A 22,477-nucleotide genomic window follows, 5' to 3' on the forward strand; every position below is an offset into this window, starting at 1 on the left:
CGCGCAGGCTCAGAGGCCATGGCTCATGGGCCCAGCTGCTCTGCGGCATGTGAGATCTTCCTGGACCAGGGCATGAACCCGTGTTCCCTGCATTAGCAGGCAGACTCTCAACCACTGCGCCACCAGGGAAGCCCCATTGTATATATTTTTATACACCACATCTTCTTTATTCATTCGTCTGTTGATGGACACTTAAGTTGATTCCATATCTTGGCAGTTGTAAATAATGCTGCTATGAACATTGGGGTGCCTGTATCTTTTCAAATTAGTGTTTTTGTTTTTTTTTCTGGATATATACCCGGGCGTGGAATCGCTGGGTCATACGAACACCGCGTCTTCTTCCTCTGGCTTCCCCAGTGTGTTAACACCATCACATCTGCTCCCTCACGTACTCTGTGTCTGTCTGTCTGTCTCTGTGTAACTAGCACCCCCACCCCTCAATCCACTTGAGAGTCAGTTGCAGATGCCATGACACTTCGCTGTAAACAAGGACGTTCTCCTGCACGACCACAGTACAGTTCCCACACTCAGGAAGTTTAGCATTGATACGACCCTACTGGATGTGATGGAGTCCATATTCAAATTTCCCTAGTTGTCCCGATCATGTCCTTTATGGCTTGTGGAGGGAAGAGCAGGGCCTCCTGTTCTTAATAAAGTCACCCAGGATTTTATTAAGAATCATCTTTTGGGCTTCCCTGGTGGCGCAGTGGTTGGGAGTCTGCCTGCCGATGCAGGGGACACCGGTTCGTGCCCCGGTCCGTGAAGATCCCACATGCCGCGGAGCGGCTGGGCCCGTGAGCCATGGCCGCTGAGCCTGCGCGTCCGGAGCCTGTGCTCCGCAACGGGAGAGGCCACGACAGTGAGAGGCCCATGTACCGCAAAAAAAAAAAAAAAAAAAAAAAGAATCATCTTTTGCATTTGCTCAGGCCTCTTCAGTTTCTTTTCATGTAGATCAAGTCTCAAACCTTTTGCTTTTCTGTCATCACACGGACATATTTGAAGAGTTCAGGTCAGTTGTTTTGTGGAACATTCCTCAATTTGGACTTATCTGTTTCCTCATGTCTATATATATATTTTTTTTTCATGTCTGAAAACTCATCCACATTTGTTTTTGAGACCCTGCCTACAAACAGATTTGTTGAAAATACTAAACTGCTTTACTGTATTTTTAAAATCTTTTTTAGGCAGAGGAATATTTTCAGTGGAATAAATTACCCTGTGGCGTTACCTCCAAAAATAGAATTCCACTCCACGCAATCAGCATTAAGCCATCCACTATGTGGTTTGGAGAAAGAGCCAGAAAAACCAGCGTCATTGTGAGGTAAGCAAGCAGTGTCTTTCGAGAGAAACCTTGCCTTGAGGTAGATCAATAGTTGAAATGCAATCTAGCCTAAGCCTAAGAAGAGGATATATTATAATTGTGGAAAATAACTTCTGAAATTTAAACTGTATTTAAACTACAGAGATGCGGCTTTCAAAGCTGTCTATTGGCTAATACCATTAGCCAGTATTTCCTGGGGTCTACCTGAGATAGACAGATGAGAGGGTTAGAGACAGGGCGTCTTGCTTGGCAGGGAGTTAGGAACTGACACTGTATGAAGTAGAAGCCTTTGGTGGAGTAGAGGAGCCCATACTGATCACCATGTTTTAGCAAATTTCCTTAACGTTGGCCATTCAGAATGTCTACAAAAATTTACATTTCTGGAAAGAGTTCCCCCTTGTCCCAGGAAGAAATTCTTGATGGTAAGGTGATTTCATACTGCAGGAGCCTGAATAAGACGACTTGAAATTTAGAACTTAGCTTAGTTTTGATAAGTGACCTTTAATTTTGTGTTTTCATCTCACTTTAGGACTGGAGAGAGTTCGTACAGAGCCTGCTTTTCTTTTCACTCCTCCTACAGTGAGGTAAGAGGACCCCATATACTCCCTTTCGTGGCTTCTGCGGGCATCTCTTTTTCTACCGCTTAAGATTGGTTGTGGCTTTTCCTAAAGAAATGCAGGGAAGACATCTCAGTGGATGAGCTGTGTTACTAAGTCTAAAGGAAATTGCTATCATCACTTGTTTTCAGCCTAAACATTGGAGAAAACATATGATTAAGGTTTTCTTCCCAACTTGCTTTCTAAATGTATTTTAAATTCCCCACTTCAGTTCTGTTCATGTGTCATAAATCGTAAACCTAACTGTATAGCACTTGGAACTGTATTCAGTGTCTTGTGATGACCTATAATGGAAAAGAATCTGAAGCTGTACACCTGAAACTAACACAATATTGTAAATCAACTATAGTTTAATAAATAAAAAGCAAACAAGCAAAACATAAAAAGCTTCCCCAAGGAAGTAATAGTTAAGAAGATAAAAGAAGCTACTCCAACATTATACAAGCCAGGGGATATAGCCAGTATTCTATAATAACCATATGTGGAGTATAACCTTTCAAAGTTGTAAATCACTGCATTGTATACCTGTAACTTACATATAATATTGTACATCAACTATACTTCAGTAAGAAAAAAAGAAGACTAAAAAAAAAGAATTGTAAATCTTAATTGAAGAGCTACAGATAAAATCTCATTATTGGTAGCCTTAGGGTACTGTCCAGATTCTTGGCCTCTTCCAAAATTTGATTGTACTGAAAAGCTGTTTAAAAAATTGTCCTGAATATTCAGCAATGAGGAAGAACAAAGGTGACTGAGGTGTAGACCCTGTCCTTAGGACATAGTATAGTAGAATTATTCAGTTGAAGAGGGCTTAAAATGGTTTTGTTATGGTACTTTTTTTTTTGGCTGTGCCACACGAAATGCGGGATCTTAGTTCCCTGACCAGGGACCGAACCCGTGCCCCCTGCAGTGGAAGCTCAGAGTCCTAACCACTGGACCGCCAGGAAAGTCTCCGTTATGGTACTTTTTATATAGGAAATTGACATACTAGAATGGGAACCTGACATACGTAATTTATTTGCAGAATCCTCATGCATTTCCAAAGTAAATGCTAGCATCTTACAAGTGCAGGGATTCAGTAATTTCATGTATTGGAGAAAAAGCAATATAAAAGCTGGCTTTTTATGACACTTTAAGTCATACATAATTTTAGTTTTGCCCTTTCTGCACTTAACGCATTTCCCTGATAGCGATTATTTTTGTATTGGGGGTACATGGATATAGCTCTGCAGCAGTGAGCATGGGCATGGTGATGATTTGAACAGGTGGATTCTTGCAGAGCTCCAGGTAGCAGCATTTTTTTAATTAAATTTTTTATTGAAGTATGGCTGGTTTACAGTGTTGTTAGTTTCTAGTGTACAGTAAAGTGACTCAGTTATTTATATATATAAATATATATATTTATCTACATTCTTTTTCAGATTCTTTTCCCTTATAGGTTATTACAAAATATTGAATATAGTTCCCTGTGCCATACAGTAGGTCCTTGTTGTTTATCTGTTTTATATATAGTAGTGTATATATGTTAATCCCAAACTCCTAACTTATCCCTCCCCTGCCCCCTCTCCCTTTTGGTAACCATAAGTTTGTTTTCTATGTCTGTAAATAAGTTCATTTGTATCACTTTTTAGATTTCACATATAAGTGATGTAATACTTGTCTTTCTCTGACTTACTTCACTTAGTATGATAATCTCTAGGTCCACCCATGTTGCTGCAAATGGCATTATTTCATTCTTTTTTATGGCTGAGTAATATCCCATTGTATATATGTACCACATCTTCTTTATCCATTCATCTGTCGATGGACACTTAGGTTGCTTCCATGTCTTGGCTATTGTAAATTGTGCTGCTATGAACATTGGGGTCAGGTAGCAGCATTCTTATCAAGTCAGCCAGAAAACTGTAAATGATTATTTATTATCAAAGTATCACAATGACATCTCTGTTCAATAGCTGGGCTTAGCTTCCAGGTACAAATGGATTATTTGAGAGTAGCCTGGAAGTAATTCATCTGGATGGTATAATTTAGTTGTTTTCTTTATCAGTTTATCCTGACTTTTAGGTTGTTGTCAAAGCCCCTTCCTGGTGATTTGTCCTGGGTTAGACATCTGGCCCAGCATCACTGTTGCTCAACCTTCCTCTTACCCCTCAGCATCCTTTTCTGTCTCAGCCACAGAGAGGGCTTCTAATTGGGGAAAAGTTTTCAATCATAACTGCTCTTATTTCTCTTCTTCAGTATAGTTAGCAGCCAAGTTGGGAAGCGTAGCCTTTCTGGGATTCTATAAAGTTAGCTCCCAATGGGGAGGCATCTCCCTGCTGCTTGGGTAGAGGGGTGGAGCGGCTGACCTGCTTCCTCTCTTCCCTCTCTCCTCGGATGACAGCAGTTATCCTGCTTGTGGCGGGGTTACCCTGAGCTCTGGTTACTCATCTTCTCTCACTGTGTCCACTGAGAAGAGAGAGGCTTTCCGGAAAACTGCTTTAATTAATACGCCTATATCCTGTGTATAGAACATGCTGAACTATATTTAAAAATGGGGCTTCCCTGGTGGCGCAGTGCTTGAGAGTCCGCCTGCCGATGCAGGAGACGCGGGTTCGTGCCCCGTTTCGGGAAGATCCCACATGCCGCGGAGCGGCTGGGCCCGTGAGCCATGGCCGCTGAGCCTGCGCGTCCGGAGCCTGTGCTCCGCAAATGGGAGAGGCCACAACAGTGAGAGGCCCGCATAACGCAAGAAAAAAAATCCCCAGCGGTCCAGTGGTTAGAACTCCGTGCATCCACTGCAGGGGGCACGGGTTCCATCCCTGGTCAGGGAAGGAGGATCCCGCATGCCGCGTGGCGAGACCAAAATAAAAGGAAAACAAATGTGAATAGATTTAAAGATCATTTCCTTTTTGTTTTTTCCCAAGTACGGTTGATCCTTATTATTTGCAGATTTCACATTTACAAATCTGCCTGCTCACTGACATTTGTTTGAATCCCCGCATCAGCGCGAGTGGCGCTCTGTGGTCATTTGCAGACGTGCACAGCAGAGCCGCAAAAGATTTGAGTCGCCCGACATGCACATTCCCGACTCAGGCCGCACACGGTGGCCTCCTGCCTTCTTGTTTCAGCTCCCGGGCTGTAAACAAGGGTCCTTTCTGCCGTCTCTTTACTGCTGCGTTTTCCATATTTGTGTGCTTTTGGGGGTGATTTTGCCGTTTGAAACAGCCTCCAAGTGTAGCGCTGAAGTGCTCTCAAATGTTCCTAAGCTCCAGGAAGGCCGAGATGTGCCCTGCTGAGGCGGTGCCTGTGTCGGATAAGTTCTGTTCAGGCGTGAGCTGCAGCGCCACTGGCTACGAGCTCAGTGTTCATGGATCAACAGTGTATTCTACGTACGATATCTTTCAAGAGAAGCACTCATAAAAGAAGGTTGTGTACTTGGTCGGATGACAAAGCGCTGTGACTGGAGGCTCAGGGAAACACTGTTTTTATTTCCCCCAGGAACAGTGGTCTACTGTTTGCAGTGGCTTTATGGAGTGGAACTACTGCACAGAACCAGAACGGACTGTGTTAATGGGTAGTTTTAAGGCAGGCATCTGAAGAAAGGGCATCGGTGTGGACCAGTGGGAGAGGATTCCCTCTCCTGGGTATCTCTTGTCTCCTTGTGGCCACTTCATCTCTGAGTAGATAGGGGCCATTTCTGGTGTGGGTCTGACCTGACTCTCTTCATTCTTATTCCTTTCAAAAGCCTCAGATTTCTACCAGTCTCGACTCTGGATTGATTATGCAGATCATATAGGTTGTGGGCAAGGTAAATAATGGCTTCTCTTTGCATGCCTACTCTGAAAGTACAAAGGAAATTGTTTATGCGAAGTATCCAAAGAACGTATCTGTTCCTGTCTTTCCCCTTTGTCTTAAGGTTCCCATTTTATTTGAATATAGAGTTATTAATAATTCCTGGGTTCCCTACCTCTTTTGACTTGGTGCTTTATTTGAAAAAGTTGGGTGCTAATAATTACTTTGTGTCTCTGTCTCTCCATTTGCAGAAGGGAATAAAAATCTTTGTGTTGTCATTACCAACTTTGTAATAGACAATTTTATTGAGTGTTTAACTATGTGCCAGGTACCAGGGCTAAGCACTTTACCCACATTATCTCATTTATACTTTTAGATGAAGAATCTAAGACTTAGAGACGTCAGGTAACTTAACCGAGATCACAAGCTCACCAAGATCTAATAAGTGGCAAAGCAGAAGTTCTTCTGGGTTGTTAGAGGTGTTTTGAGGAATAGTGACAGAAGTCCTCCTGTTTAGCCTTCTGAGCTTTGCAGAAAATCAAGGTATTAATGACATTTTGGCATCTCCTTGTTTAGATTAGAATAAACCCTGAGAACAAATCAAGCAATCTCAAAGATGTAGTTTCCCCTGGTATTGCTAACGATTAGGTCGGAGGAAAGAAATGCAATTCTAAGACCTTGTTTCCTTGTGCGTATTAAATACTCAGATGAATCTCACCTCCTTGAAGGAGATTGGTTAACTACGGGTGGGTGACCCTAGATAAGGAAACGACTGTCATATGAAGAAATGGAGCCTCTGCATCCCATTCATCAGTGATCCTCACTCCTTACTGGAGAACAGAATCACCCGAAGAACGTCCAAACCTCCTGACCTCCAGGCCCCATCATAGCTCAGTTAGGGGAACTTTGGGGTTGGGTCTCTCTTCTCCCAGGAGGTCCCCAGGTGCTCCCGACGTGCAGCTGGCATTGGGACCCCAGTCTCGAGACTTCTGCTTCTCTTTCCCCGCATCCCTTTATCTGCTGCTCTAATGCTGGGGCTCTTCACCGTAGAGATAACTGATGCATTTTATTTTCCTTCTTCCAGATTAAAGATTTCTTGAGCTACATCTATCCTGTGAATGTATATCCAAATGTCATTCCGTTAGGCACAACTATGGGTAAAGTTCGAGAAATGTGAGTAGTTACTACTTGTGGGACTTGTGTTTTTGGACGGGATGGATCCAGAGAATAGTTTTGGGCCAGAAACCAGGGGCAAGGATGTAAAATAGGTGTGGCTGTAAATATGGTACTGGTTGGGAGCACATGGGCTTTCTTCACGTGAATGTGTTAACATAAAACCCTAAATGCTTCTGGGAATCTGGCATAAGGAAGCCGTTGCGATACTGAATCCCCTGAATGCCAGAAGGTGTTCCTCTATTACTTAATAGGTTATTAGAATAGGACCTGCTTTTCTGCAGCATAAGAACAAAGATAAAAGTTTTGCTTTCCCCCCAATCCTACAATTAGATGCATATCTACCAGGTTGTTTTAAGTGCTTGTATTTACCACTTTATTATACTTAATTTTTTTTAAAATAAATGTATTTATTTATTTGTTTATTTTTTGCGGTACGCGGGCCTCTCATTGTTGTGGCCTCTCCCGTTGCGGAGCACAGGCTCCGGACACACAGGCTCAGCGGCCATGGCTCATGGGCCCAGCCGCTCCGCGGCATGTGGGATCTTCCCGGACAGGGGCACGAACCCATGTCCCCTGCTTTGGCAGGCAGACTCTCAACCACTGCGCCACCAGGGAAGCCCCAATTTTATTTTATTTTTGGCTGCGCTGGGTGTTCGTTGCTGCACGCACGCGGGCTTTCTCTAGTTGCGGTGAGAGGGAGCTACTCTGTCGCTGGGTGTGGGCTTATTGTGGTGGCTTCTTTTCTGCGGAGCACAGGCTCTAGGCGCGCGGGCTTCAGTTGTGGCACGGGGGCTTAACAGTTGTGGCTCATGGGCTCTAGGCGCAGGCTCAGTAGTTGTGGCTCACGGGCTCTAGAGCGCAGGCTCAGTAGTTGTGGCACACCGGCTTAGTTGCTCCGCGGCATGTGGGATCTTCCTGGACCAGGGCTCGTACCGTGCCCCCTGCATTGGCAGGCGGATTCTTAACCACTGTGCCACCAGGGAAGTCCCCGAAGTAATTTTTAATTATTAAACATTGCTTTTCAGTTTTGAAAAGTAGTGGTATGGTTTCCTCCATAGTTAGGTTTTTATAATCTCTAAAAGTGATGCTTGCATTCCAGCAACTTCCCAACAGGAAAAATAAAATATTCGTATTCATTTCAGCTTAAAGCCTTTATGCCGATCTTCCCAAAGTACTGAGCCAAAGTATAAACCACTTGGAAAATTGAAGAGAGCAAGAACAATCCACCTAGACTCAGGTAAGAAGAATGACCTGGAGTCACAGGTGTGGGTTTCCCTGCAAGACCGCTTTTCAGGGTGCTCTGGTCTGTGAAAGCTGTCTTTTTTACTTTCTTCATGATGTCTTTGGAAGTGTAAAATTTTGAATTTTTGATGAAGTCCAATTTAATTTCTTTTATAGCTTGTGCTTTTTGCTTTTGGTGTCATATCTAAGAAACTCTTGCTTAATCCAAGGTAATCAAGATTTACTCTCATATTTTATCATTTCTGGGTAGTTTTGACTTTTTTCCTTATTATATAGGGTATTTTCCCACCTTTCTACACGTCTGTGGTAATTTTTTGAATGCCGTGACTATATAATGGTATATTTAATCTGTCGTACATGTTAGGTTATTTTGAACTTTTCACTTTTATAAATATTGTGATGAGTGACATTATATGAGTCTGTTTCACAGCTCTCATTATTGGGTTAAATTGTAGAAATTATGGTGCCTGATACGTACATATTGCCAAATTGTTTTCCAGTATGATTATACCAGTTTATACAGACATCAGCAGTACACGAGGGTGGAAAGTACTTATGAATTATGACGTTTGTCTTTTTTTATTAGGTTTAGGTGTGTTATGAGTTTGTGTAAATGTTAAGGATTTCAACACTTTATTGTGATGTTTTCTCTGTTATATGCCTTCCCATTTTCAGAGAGAAATTTCAAACTTTTATATTGTCATAGCAGAAAGAATACATAATGTCAGAATAAACTTCTAATAGTATAGAAACTTTACTTTTTTTTTTCAGATACATACAGGTGAGTTAATGTGAAAATGTTTTGACAGATTATTTTTACAGTTGAAACATACCACGATACTGGTATAGTCACTGATCCAGAAGAACATGAAACTGTCCAACTCAGAGGTGATACAAAAGAGTTCCACAGAAAGGTAACTGGCACATTAGTGGAGGAGCTGTAACAAATTAATCCGTGGCTCAAAATGAAGCCATAATTTGGAGACCAGGGTGACTCCAAGTATAGACCCTAGACATCTTAGTCACCTTAAGTCCTTTAGAAAAGATAAATAGCTGTTTGTTTAAACAACTATAGTTGTAATACAGTACACTGGACTTTGGTCTCTTGACTGCGCACTGTCACACATCATCTCCGGGCCTCCCTCCTCACTGGTAAAATGGGAGCTGGATGATGGTTTCTATTCCCCCTCCGCCTCCCTTTAAAAGCAGCTTTTAAAAATGCAGTTTTAAGCTACATCCTTTATCAGTGGGGAAATAGTTAACTTATAATTACCTGCTTCTTAACACGAGGCTCTGCACTAGAACATAAGCTGCCCTCTACAATAAGTAGCCTCATGAGCATTTTATTTCCTTCTTCGAGGTTAGGTGCCATTAGGGCGCAGGGAAATATCTGTCTTCCCCCCAGTTCCGTGCCGTATGTCATTTTAACTTATGTCAATTTCATCCTCCACGTAAGGTTTCCTCCTTTCAGAATGTAAGTGGACGGGGCTCACTCCAGGCTAGTGCAGCATGCTTAAGACAGTAAAGTGACACTAGATGTGGCCTATTGTCTTGGTTAAAGCTGACTCGATCTGTGTGTCCCCCAGTGTCTCTCATGGCCTGTGCTCTTGGCATAGGGCTGCATAACAGTGACCAGAGACTGGGTGGCTACTTCTCACAGTTCTGGCGGCTGCTGGGATGTCCAAGCCCAAGGTGCTGGCAGATGTGGTTCCTGGTAGGGGCCCGCTTCCTGGCTCTCAGCCACCTTCTCACTGTGCACTCACATGGCCTTTCCTCTGTGCATGGGCATGGAGAAGGTGAGAAATCTGCTTCCTCTTCTCACAGGGACACTAAAATCCCATCACACGGGTCCCCCCCTCGTGAGCTAATTATCATCTAAAGGCCCCACCTTCACATACCATCACACCGTAGTCAGAAATTCAAATTATGAATTTTGGGAGGACACAGACATTCAGCCTATAACATGCATAAAGTAGGTATCAGAAAATGTTCACAGAAGGAAAATGTTAGGAAAAAATTGTCTCTGTTAAGTCAATCAGCCAACTCCTTGAGCATCTACTGTCTGCAGAGCACAGAGAGTTTGCAAACGTCTCTCTTAGTCTGGGTGGTTCAAAAACCTAGCTGATGTACAGCATCGGCTGTGGAACTTAACTTTTATTCGGTCCTACTTTCAGGGGCTCAGTAGGTGTGAAATGAAATGTAGAAAGCTGTTTTATTTAACGAGCTCTCCAGAGAACCACTGATTAAGGCTCTGTGGCCTTATTTGGGGAGCACAGATCTTTAGTCTCAATGCACAGCCTGGCTTTATGACAGGTTGAAGGCTGGTAGATAAATTGTTCAGAATAGCCCAAGAACACAGGGCCTTTTAACTTCTCTTGGAAGAAGAGTGAACTCCCACTAATTGCAATTCCATGAATTAAAAAATGTAGCTAAGAGCTACAAATTGGATTTTTAATTAGAAGCACAAATTGGTTCCTTTTGCATTGTGTTACCTACACACCTGTTCTGTTTATCCCACAGAGGAGGACGATGACAGTGACCTCTTTGATGATCCTCTGCCAGTACCTTTAAGGCACAAGATTCCAAACCAGCAAACTCTTCACCCTGAGGCATTTCCCACAACTGCGATATCACAAAACCAGCCTGAAAAACAGAGAGAAAGCACAGGATGCTTCAGAGCAGAGAGTATGCCAACTTTTCTTTGGGCAGACTTTATAGATTGTGAGGAATCCAACAGTGAAAGTGAAGAATCAGAAACCCCAGCTTCAGCTCAAGGAGACATGGGTCCTGTCCCACAGCTCCAGAAGAAGGCTGACGGGGAAGCACCACAGTGGGAAGTGTTCTTTAAAAGAAGTGCTGACCTCACTGATGACTGTTTGGAAAACCTCCCGTCCTCCACAGAGGCAGGGGGCTCTCAGTCTCCGAAGCTTTTCAGTGACTCCTCTGATGGGGAGTCAACTCACATCTCTTCCCAGACGTCTTCCCAGTCAACACACATATCAGAACAAGGAAGTCAAGGCTGGGACAGCCAGTCTGACACTGTTCTGTTATCTTCCCAAGAGAGAAACGGGGGTATGACCTCCTCGAGCAGACGCGTCTACAGGCCAGGAATCAAAGACAATACTCTTGCCCCTCAGGTGGAACAGAATGTACTTTGCCCAAAGGACACATACTCTGATTTGAAAAGCAGAGATCGAGATGTAAGTATAGGTTCTAGTGTTGGAGAAACAACTACTCTAAGCAGTGGGAAGCACATGCCTCAGGGGAAAAGGCCACTAAATCTTAGCAGCAGCGCAGATTCACAAAGCTCCTCTGATTTTGAAATTCCCGCCACTCCAGAAGCCGAGCTACCTACACAAGAGCATTTACAATATTTCTATGAGAAGTTGGCAACAGGGGAGAGGATAGTAGTTGAAAAAAGAAAAAGCTCACTTCATTCTAGAGCAACCACTAAAAAACCTATACCAAGAGATAAAAGTCAAAATCCTAATAGATAAATTAAAATGGAATACTTAAAAATGTTCCTATAACCTAAAAGGTGGCAGTAAAGGGGAAATGGAGGACCAAAAAATAGAGGGAAAACACAGAAAACAAGATATGGGAGAACTAAATCCAAGCCTATCAATAATTAAATCAAAACAGGAAAAACCATAAACCAACTATATACTGTCTATAGGAAGCTGACTTCAAAAGACTTGGGTAGGTTTACCAGTGAAAGGATGGAAACCTTTACCATGTAAACATTACTTAAAAGAAAGATGGAGTGGCTATGTTACTAATGATAAAAACATCCAGTTCACTGAGACAGAATCCTAAAAGTACCGTACAACTTTGGAATATACAAAGCAAAAACAACTGAAAGGAGAAAGACAAACTAATGCACAATTACAGCTGTAACAGAATTAGTCTACAGAATATCAGCAAGGATACAGAAGAACCGGAAAGCACCGTCAACCAACTGGATTTAACTGACACTAAGAACACTTCACTTCATCCAACAGCAGAATACACGCTTTTCAAGTTTACAAAGGACAGCGTTCACCAAGACAGACCATATCCTGGGTTGTAAAAATACTTCAGATTTAAAGAATAAACTTGGATCTATTACCATAAACTGATGGCGATAGAAGAAAGTCAGCCCCTTACCTATCTCAGGTGTTCCATCACTTAAGAGTGTTGATATGAATACCGTGGTAAAATCAAAACCTAAAAGAAAATACTTAAAAGGCATTCAGCTTCCTTAAAGTCCATCGATAGGTTATGTTTTTGCATAGTTATGTATGTGGATTTAATAAAGTTATTAGCAAATATTCATAAACCCTTTGGTTGGCTGATATTTCATAGATTAAGAAAGCAAAAGCAGAGATTTCACTTCAAACAAGTTTAAGCAGAGGCTCTAAAAAACAATTTTCGGATCAATTAAACAATGAAATGCAATATCACCATGCTGCATTGTAATTAAACCAAAAATCAATACTGGAGCCACAAAACTAATTAAGGTTACAAGACTGAGAGTCAGCGGGAAAGGAAGATAAACTGGGTGTTCAGGGGAACCAGTGTCAAGTGGACCCAGGAAGCCAGCCCTCTCACTTGTCCAGAAGGGAATTTTCCATTCCCAAATGTTGGCAGAAGGATAAATTAGCCCTTGTCCATTGACATGGGAGAAAAACTGGACAGTGGCAACTACACTTCAAATTTCGGCTAAGAAACTGGGACCAGAGAGGGGTGAGGGGAAGGAACTGACACGAGAGTAAGGGTGCAACTCCTTTCTGACTGTTCTCTGAGGAATATGTTGAATCACAATTTATAGCAAGTGTCTCTGCCCTAAATTACTCAACACTACGTTTTATTAATATGTACACCAACACAGACTGGTCTGAGCATAGTAAGGTGGCTGAGGGCAGAGGTGTGTAAGCAAGAATGTGAAGTTTAAAGGGAACACTGACCCCTTTCTTTCTAGCTCAGATGCTACCCTGAGCTTCTGATGAAATACACTCTACAGACTCAGTATGATTGTGGCAGGATTATATATTACTCCATTTTGCCCAGCTCCCCTATGAGTACCATTACCTAAAGTCAAGGTGAATATATAAGTCACTGGAGAGAACCAGTGGGGACTGCAAAACGTTCAATACTCATAACTACAACAGGCCTACTACAGGAGCCCAGAGACTTCATTTTTAATCTTAGGCTCTAAAAACTAGTTACAATTCATAATTACACGTCACATAATCAAATGTTACTACCGCATACATTTGTATATATTCACTGACATTTAAGACTTCATTTTAATAGTATAGCTTATGATCCAAGGTGGGTGTTTAAAACATGCCTGTAAACATTCTTCTGAATATATTCTTAGCATTTTATAATCTCACCATGAATTTCATATTCCATACTGCCACATTTTCATGGTTGCTTCATAGGCAAGCCTGGCGTAATAAATGCTGGCTGAACGAACTTAAGGGCTAAGCACTAGAACAGACTTCGATCAAAAAACTTGTAGTGACCACCAAAGATTTTAAAGTACAGGTTTATAGTACAGAGTAATTACAGCTAATTCTTATATATGGTACTTACTCTGTGACAATGCTCGATTCTCTTACACACTCTCTCCTCCTCACAACCGCCCTTTGAGGTAGGTACACTTACTATCCCCACTCACAGATGAGGAGGTGAAGGCACAGGGAGGTCAGTCCGTGTAGTTCGTAATGGGTGAAGCCACGACTCAAACAAGGCACTTCAGGCCCCCAAGTCCATGCTCTTAACCACTCTGCACTAATGCCTCTCAAAAAGAGCATAGAAGTGGGCAGGGTTAATTACAGTGGCTACTTGATTTTTACTTCAAGAACTGTGACGTATGAAGAAGTGAAAAACAAGTTTCAAAATACCAAGATACGTCACAAAGGAAACCCAGTGGCTAGCTACATTTGCCTTAGAGAGGAATCCAGGACTTGGAAGTTTGTTTAAACTAACAAACAGTAGAAATGGATTTTTTAAAACAGTCTGCCTGAAGTTGGTCAAATATTTAAAAAGTAGTCAAGTTTAGTTTATGATCCTGGGGATGTTAATGTTCCCTAGCCGGTCTAAGCCTGTTTCTTCCGTATGCTGCTATAAGGAGGACAGCACCAACCTCACAGACTCATGAGAAGCACAGGAGTACGGATAAAGGGCTTAAGACTTGCTCAGAGATTATTAGCTCTAATTCTAAAATTCCTCTGTACTTCCAGGCAGTACTTAGCACAATATGTTTAAGTACCTGGTGACTAATAGTAATGCTCAAAAATTTTTAAAAGTATCCGTCTACCTTATGCTAAGCGTAAAATTCTACTTTGATATTCAAATGCATGAATCATGACAATAATAGACTTTCTTAAAAGTAACATTTAAAGGAATGGTATATAAACCTTTGGTTAATCTCAATAACAGGTAGTCAGGAATACACCAATATTTTTCTGCCCTTTTTGTAGCCTTACTGGAAATGACAGTAAAATATTCAGAAATAAAGCTAAGCCATGATAAATAGAAAATCAAATGCCAAACTAAATTAATTTTGCTAAAGAGAAACTGTTGAACTATAAGAAAAATAAGTGCAGTGTAGATTTTGTGCATATGTGGGGAAAAAACCCTGAGATTACCAATTGTGTATCACAGTCCTCTTCCGGAGATACCGAAAACGACGGTACCGATACAACTTGAACAGTGGATTAACTTACAGTTTAAACTTGATCTAAATATTACCCTTGAATATTTGCTTTATATTGAGAGAACAAATTCTGACAACTTAGGAAACTAAAGAAGCTAAATGTTGACTTAAAATAGTTAAAGCCCCTAACAGCTTCGTTTAAATAGTTTCTATCATTTTACTGCTTAAGTTCAGCTTTTTAACAACTTAAGGGTAATGCAGGTATTTAAAAATTTCAAAGGCTCATTACGTTTCTGTTAATAAGGACAAGACAAAACGGGTTTACCGAAAACAGTCATCCTCCCTTTGTCCTCCAGCTTTACATTTCTTTAACAGAGAGTAGACAAGGTCAAATAACTAGACAGTAAAACACTGACCTTTTAAAAAGAATGGTACAATTACATCTTTGAACCTGTGAGAATTATAATTCAAAGCAAGTTTGGCCTGTAAACCTGTGACGCTTTTTTACCACTGACACCATGTGACTATTTTTTCATAAAGAAAAAAATGGCACTAAAAATATATATCTTTCCTTGACACCTTCGGCAAATTTTGGTGAGCAGATAGAATATACTCTGAGGCTCCAAACACGTAAACAATTTACCCTATGTTATGAAAGAGCAAAATCCCGTGATAGCAATATAACAAAGTGTAGCTTCTCCCAAAAAGGAGGTTAATTAAGGATGAAGATGTGAAGTGCTGCTTTCTTGAAGTCAGCTCAGTTTTACCCAAGCTTCCTGTAGGTCATTAAAGCCTCGGGCAGGGAGCTCTGGCAGAACTATTTTAAGAATACCAAGATTTAGACTTATCTGCTGCATTCGCCTTCGTGTTGCACACCATGATTAGAAGTCCCAGGATCAGAAAGAGATGAAAATATAGTTTTTCTGGACTGAGGTTTCACTACATAGGAAAAAACAAAAACAACAAAAAGACCCCAAACAATGAATATATTCCATTTCAGTCTTCATAGTTCAAGTAATAAATGGTCATAATTCAGACACACACTTTGGCCAAGCCAAGTTTAGCTTTATCACATTAAAAAAATTCATGTATAAAATAAGTATCAGTTCAAAATATAGATCACTTCTTAAGAAGGGCCTGCAGGCCCTTTATTTATTATAAAAATAATTAAATTTGGTGGAAAGGAAATGTTAAAATTACCTGAAATTCAGAAGATGTAATGTTAATTATTGTGTGGAACATTATGGTTACATACAGCCGCTCTCAGGGGGCATCTCGTTTTACTGTGGAGGCCAGAGCTACTCAGCATGGACCGCCTACTTCATGTTATCAAGTGCTGCATCCCCCCCACCGCCTGGCACTCCAAAAAACCCCCCTGGTCCCAACCGCCCTATCCTTTCAAAGAAGCATAACAGCTAGCCATTCTAGAATTTTAGGGAGAACATTTTGGGTATTTTCCTTCTACAGGATTAAAAAATCTTTTAGAATGACTGGTTCAGACATCCACTGCTCCTAGTGGTCTAGATTGCTTCAAAATATTAAATCAAGCTGTAATTAAACTTTTTTACATTTAATTTTAGACCTTAAATTTCTATATCATTAAGATCTCAATGTTTTAATGAAAGTAGAAAATAGAGTATAATTCAGTATCACCTGTTTGTCTCAAATACAAGTACAATGAGTAGTAAGTAGGTAAACAGGAATGACAATAACAAAAATAGAACTTGTGTATTTGTCCAATAAGAATTAACTCTGTTTCTCTAAATTCAAGGTGTATTATGGCAAGTCGAATATTTGATCTTAGTGACCGTTACATCATTAGTTTAACACTTAAACACTGAAGGAGGCATTTCTCTATTCACACAGACTTCTACACAGATCTGTAAATAGTCTGAATATGTATATTTCAAATTAGTCTATGTGACCCTGTGTTCCTCTCTTCAGAAGCATCCGTAATACATTTGGCCAATAGTTTGAAACACGAATTGTAAATTAACATAGCGTATAATCTTGATAATATGAAAAGAGTCCCAAATACTTATTTTTTAAAAATGGTAACATTAGGAAAAAAACTATAATCGTCATCAGTTCTATTTCCTGAAAATTCAGTTGAGGTAACCTCTGCAAGTCACAGCTCCACATTTGCACACAGTTCTGGCCCTCTTTTTGGCTGGGCTGTGTTCAATAGAATCTGAAGATATATCTCCAGAACCTGAATACATAGAAAAAGAAATACAGGAGAAAGAGTTAAGACAATTCATAATGAGTTTCAAATTTTCTTTCAGTTGTACATTGACAGAATCATTACAAACTGTCTTGAAAGGATGCTGTGGGCTAGTAAGAGGTAAAGTGTATGTTATTAGTCCGTATTTATGAGAATGGATTTGTGAAATGAAGAAACTTACTAGTAAAATCCAATATACACGCATTCATTTCATAAATTGCTTAGAGCCATAAAGCAAGGTCAAGTAGTAACAATACGTAAAGGGCATTATACTTAGAAAAACAAAGAAAAGAAAACACATGTTGTCATAGTAAAGCAAAGAGAATTAAATGTTCTCTTTAAAAGCCAGATTCAGTTAGGAATGGAATAAGCTCATATGTGATTTAAATCATATTTTCAATCTTACGAATATACATCTTTTAGTAAATATTCAGAAATGTAGGCTTAAAATTTTTAAAATACAAGTAATATTGAGAAAAGACATTATAATAAATAAGCTTCTGTATGGAAGTTCTGAAAAAAGCAGGCAGCAACATGCTGTAGAAGAGCATTACTCAGCCCAAGATCAGGCAGACCTGGATTCTAGTATTAGCTCTGTCAGATTAGCTTTGTGCCCCCAGCAAAAAGACAAACTCTTATAGCCTCATTTTTTAAAACCTTAACATTAGTTTGGTTCAGATACTCTAAGGTCTTCTCCTATTCTGATTAGATTCTTCACACTGAAACTCCACCAAAGAAACTGTATTTGAAAATCATACCTTTCATTTGATAATCAAAAGTGAGCTCTTCTCCAGCATTTATAGTTCTCGTGGAAAATAATGCTATTCGGGGAAGACGGGTGTCGAGGTTATCAATGAAAACGTTGAACACCTGAAGATTCGGATCACACTAAAAAGGAACATGAGGACCCACTGAAGTAAAACCGACATGAACGAGCTCTTCTACGTGCTATATAAAATCTTTAATTTCCCAAAGTATTAGTTTTAAGTTCTACTAGAAATTAAGTTGCTTATTGTTTAGAGGTCTTTGAGGCATGCACATTTAAAAATACTGTGTTCCCTTACAGAAAATTTCAGACACACATAAAACTAGAGAAAATAATATAGTAAGTCCACATATATCCACTATGCAACTTCAAAGCTTGTTAACATTTTGGTCAATTTTGTTTCATCTAGTCCCAACTTCTTAATTGTTTTGGGGGAATTTTAATGCAAATGTTAGATAACATTATCATTTCACCTGTAAATATTTTAGTAAGGTATACATTTTTTTTTTTTTTTTTTTTTTTTTTTTTGAATTTTTTTTTTTTTTTTTTTTTTTGAATTTTTTTTTTTTTTTTTTTTTTTGAATTTTTTTTTTTTTTTTTTTTTTTGAATTTTTTTTTTTTTTTTTTTTTTTGAATTTTTTTTTTTTTTTTTTTTTTTGAATTTTTTTTTTTTTTTTTTTTTTTGAATTTTTTTTTTTTTTTTTTTTTTTGAATTTTTTTTTTTTTTTTTTTTTTTGAATTTTTTTTTTTTTTTTTTTTTTTGAATTTTTTTTTTTTTTTTTTTTTTTGAATTTTTTTTTTTTTTTTTTTTTTTGAATTTTTTTTTTTTTTTTTTTTTTTGAATTTTTTTTTTTTTTTTTTTTTTTGAATTTTTTTTTTTTTTTTTTTTTTTGAATTTTTTTTTTTTTTTTTTTTTTTGAATTTTTTTTTTTTTTTTTTTTTTTGAATTTTTTTTTTTTTTTTTTTTTTTGAATTTTTTTTTTTTTTTTTTTTTTTGAATTTTTTTTTTTTTTTTTTTTTTTGAATTTTTTTTTTTTTTTTTTTTTTTGAATTTTTTTTTTTTTTTTTTTTTTTGAATTTTTTTTTTTTTTTTTTTTTTTGAATTTTTTTTTTTTTTTTTTTTTTTGAATTTTTTTTTTTTTTTTTTTTTTTGAATTTTTTTTTTTTTTTTTTTTTTTGAATTTTTTTTTTTTTTTTTTTTTTTGAATTTTTTTTTTTTTTTTTTTTTTTGCTTGTTTCTGAAATTTTTTATTTAATATTTTTGGAGCATGTTTGACAGCCGGTAACTAAAACCACAGAAGGTGCAACTGCAGATAAGGAGGGACTACTGTATCAAAAGTTTGTTGAAGAGCCTAGAAAGATTAAAAAAATGCCCAAGTAGAACATCTAGAAATAGAAATAGAATTATTGAAATTAAAAGTAAAACATGCTCTAGTAAGGCATATTTAAAGAACTTGAGTAACTGTTTTTAAAAAATCAAATCAGCACTGTAGAGCTCAAATTTCATATTGCATGGGGTTTCATTTCTTAAAACTTCTGTTTGGAATTATTCAGCATTTTGAGAACTCGGCACTAAATTCTAGCATATGCAAGAAAGATCCGGTGAATCATACTAAGAAATCAAAATAACTGTTTAATTGTCCTTGAATAGAATACATCTATTTGGAGAGTATCTCAGTTTTATCATTAAGAAAAAATTAAACATTTAAGGAAACCAGAAAACAAAGGAGTCAGAAGGTCCCTGACATTTCATTACTAATCATAAACTAGTTTTTCGGTATAAAATCCATCAAAAGATTGACATGGTCTACCTCCTTATATGGTCAGCTATATAACTTATGCTCCGAGACACATTTTCCTTGTAATCTATAAAATGGAGATAATGTCATCTCATCTATAGAATAGAGATGTCAGTCTCACAAGCCTAGTACTATGTTATCCATCTAGCACTCAGGAGGTGTCCAGTAACTCCTAACCTCCCTTACTTTTGGAAATAGTTTTTACAGAGTATAAGATTCTGGAGTTAAGGGTCCAAGTGTATTCTAAGTCCTTTTCAAACAAGAATTAAGAATACTAATTCATAATTTAGAAAAGTAGCCCTAAATACTTCAATACTCTAGAAATTCTTACATTTTATACAAACGTTAACATGTTTACGTTTTAAGAGAACATGGCAATCTACCCTTCTTTAGTTGTGTATCCTAAATTTAGCTGTGTTAACTTCCGTAACCCATACAGTTATGTGTTAATTCTTAAAACTTTTTACCTCTTTAACTCCTCTGCTCATTAATTTCCTCCTCTATACGAGGACAATACCTATCTCATAAAGTTGTTGGAAAGTGTAAATGAAGTAACATATGTAAAGACTCCTGCAAAATGGATGTTATTTGGTAGGCACCTCGATGAATTTTTCTAAAACAGCAATAATACCAGGAATTAACAGAAGAGGCCCTTGTATTAAAATACTCTGGAGATAAAGAGTATATAATTTAAAGACAATTATTCCTCAAGTATGGAAAATCTTTTAAAACAGTACTAATTAGTCCTGTGTATACTTTCTCTCTTACACTGTGATTCACAAAATGAGACACATTTCCATATCGAGCTGCATCCACTGTGAATTCATCAGATTCATAGTCCAGATCAAAGAGATATGTGATTCCTTTGTTGTCATATAACTGCCCCCGTCTTTCAGCTTCTTCACTTGTGATTACCTAAAAAGAAAAAACTGTAGTATATTATATAGCTATTGCTGAAGAAACACCCAACCATAAATCTATTAATTAACATATTAATGCCTTCAGGTGCATAAAAAGAAGTAAAAGTGCCATCAAAGTAAACATTCACATAAACTAGAAGGGCCAGATGAACAGAGGAGGGAAATCAAAGAGAGGAGAATGGAGGGTGCAAACGAAGTATGACTGTTCAAATGAGAGTGAGGACAACCCAACAATTAGCAAGCAGAAACAGTACCCAACTTCGATTCTCACTTATTGATATGTTCAAAAAAGCTACACAACTACAGCTCTCTGTAAGACATAACAGAGTGTAAAGGACTCAATGTAGAAGTAGGTATGCTCTAAATAGGCTCTGAAGGCACATTTTTCCTATAAGGAATCTGTGTACAGTTACAAATGGAAATTTGTTACAAATGCAGGAGAGAACGTACGTTAAATTTGCAGTCAACTGTTTGGAAAGTTTAGTTTTGTAGAATAGGTGGTTTTCATGAAATTCTGTAGCTCACAACCATCATCTATACAGTTCTGCTCTGAAGAACGCAGCCTGACCACACGCTCAGCTCAAGAAACCAAAAATGGCTCAAGTGATTCATGGTGTCGACCAAATTTAGCTGCCACATTCATTAAACCAAAAGAAGAGAACAATTTGATTGTACAAGGTCTAGTATTCTGAATAGTGATTTATAATAATCTGCCATTATCTAAAAATTTCAGATCAAAATAGGGATGCAGTTTAACCTCAGAATTCTGGATGAATACAGATAATTAAAGGTGATCTAATTCCAAACAACTTTTAAAATATCTGATTTGACAACCCCAGACATGCAGTCACACTCATATTGTTCTAGCCACAGCTCAGCCCACCACTCAGTTTGAGGAAGTGTGGTGTAGGGGTAAAGTGCAGTGATTCTGCAACCTTGGTTTTGAACCTCGGCTCTTCTTTACTACTAACTAAGTGACCCTGGGCGAGCTGCTTAATTTCTCTGTGCCTCAGTTTCCTGCTGTACAATAATGGAGGAAATACTACCACCTCACAGAGTTGTTGAGAGAATTTAGTAAGAGTTGAAATGCAAGGTGCTTAGAATAGTCTGCCTAAAACAGTATGTGGTAAATACTAGTTTTTGTATATATGCATTATATGAATAAAAATAAATGTGCTCAGTAGTTGGTATTTTAGAGAATGGCCTCTGTAGCTGAGTTACAGATGCAGAGCTTGGATTTTTCTTATCGGTGAATGCAGTAGATGTTTTTATGTGTGCTTTACAGTGCTTGCTCATAAAGCATTCATGTACTCTATAGTATCATTCAGGCTGATGCAAAATTGAGTTTTGCCAACTACACTTAATCATATTTGGTCAAATGGGTGAAGTTAAATTACAATTTAAAAGTTTCTAAGTCAGGATGTACTTAGATCTGATATTCTTCTTAGGACTTTTGTGTAAAAATACTGGTCATATTTTCAAAGTTGCAAAGGCCAGTTTCAATGACCATGAGTGGGTGTTTGTTGAAAGGCGCCTCTACTTCACTTGTCAACTGTGTATCACTTTTTTTGTTCACATTCAAGCTTGTATTTCTCATGATGCCAGTGAACCCTTCCCTCAAACCTGACGTCTGTACACATCTGCAAACGGTAACAGCAAAACGTACCAAGCGTGTTTGTTACTGAGGTAAAAGGCGGCGCCTCAAAAGCACGAGCCTCCCGCACACTGTGCGCTATGAGAGAAGCGAGCGTACCTCTCCGACATACTCCATGACAAAGCTCCTTCTCCTAATCTTCACGAGGGTCTTTACGCCCCAGCCGCAGCCATTGCTGGTCCGAAAGATGCAAAGTGAATACTGCGTGCCTTTTTGGACAATCCTGTTGGGACAATCGGGTCCACACTGACACCTTGAGTTGCATTCGTAAATGGGGGTGCCAGGTGGGATTTTAATTTGCTGATTTTTATTATAAGCCAAAAGAACTCCAGCTTCAG

At 38.7% G+C, this 22,477-nt stretch overlaps 2 protein-coding genes across 4 annotated transcripts in view; one reads left to right on the plus strand and one right to left on the minus strand.

Moving 5' to 3' along the window:
- Positions 1-11,695, plus strand: part of DCLRE1C (DNA cross-link repair 1C) — a 51,196-nt gene extending 39,501 nt beyond the window's left edge. Inside the window, exons 10-14 of the mRNA XM_007460885.1 lie at positions 1,185-1,321; positions 1,851-1,905; positions 6,797-6,885; positions 8,031-8,125; positions 10,651-11,695. Of these exons, the coding sequence (XP_007460947.1) occupies positions 1,185-1,321; positions 1,851-1,905; positions 6,797-6,885; positions 8,031-8,125; positions 10,651-11,627 (1,353 nt within the window). The 3' untranslated portion in view covers positions 11,628-11,695. The remainder of the gene's footprint in view (positions 1-1,184; positions 1,322-1,850; positions 1,906-6,796; positions 6,886-8,030; positions 8,126-10,650) is intronic.
- A 4,637-nt stretch (positions 11,696-16,332) lies between these two features.
- Positions 16,333-22,477, minus strand: part of SUV39H2 (SUV39H2 histone lysine methyltransferase) — a 22,563-nt gene continuing 16,418 nt past the window's right edge. Inside the window, exons 3-6 of one of the 3 annotated variants that reach the window (XM_007460886.1) lie at positions 22,239-22,477; positions 20,334-20,480; positions 17,759-17,888; positions 16,333-16,988 (exon numbers count right to left, since the gene is read on the minus strand). The exon at positions 22,239-22,477 is cut by the window's right edge and continues 445 nt beyond it. In XM_007460886.1, the coding sequence (XP_007460948.1) occupies positions 16,882-16,988; positions 17,759-17,888; positions 20,334-20,480; positions 22,239-22,477 (623 nt within the window). In that variant the 3' untranslated portion in view covers positions 16,333-16,881. The remainder of the gene's footprint in view (positions 16,989-17,758; positions 17,889-20,333; positions 20,481-22,238) is intronic. The other 2 variants (XM_007460887.1, XM_007460888.1) reach the window with 2 other exon arrangements.

Source organism: Lipotes vexillifer, unplaced genomic scaffold, assembly GCF_000442215.2.
Source record: "Lipotes vexillifer unplaced genomic scaffold, Lipotes_vexillifer_v1.1 scaffold534, whole genome shotgun sequence".
NCBI classification, from domain to species: Eukaryota; Metazoa; Chordata; class Mammalia; order Artiodactyla; family Lipotidae; genus Lipotes; species Lipotes vexillifer.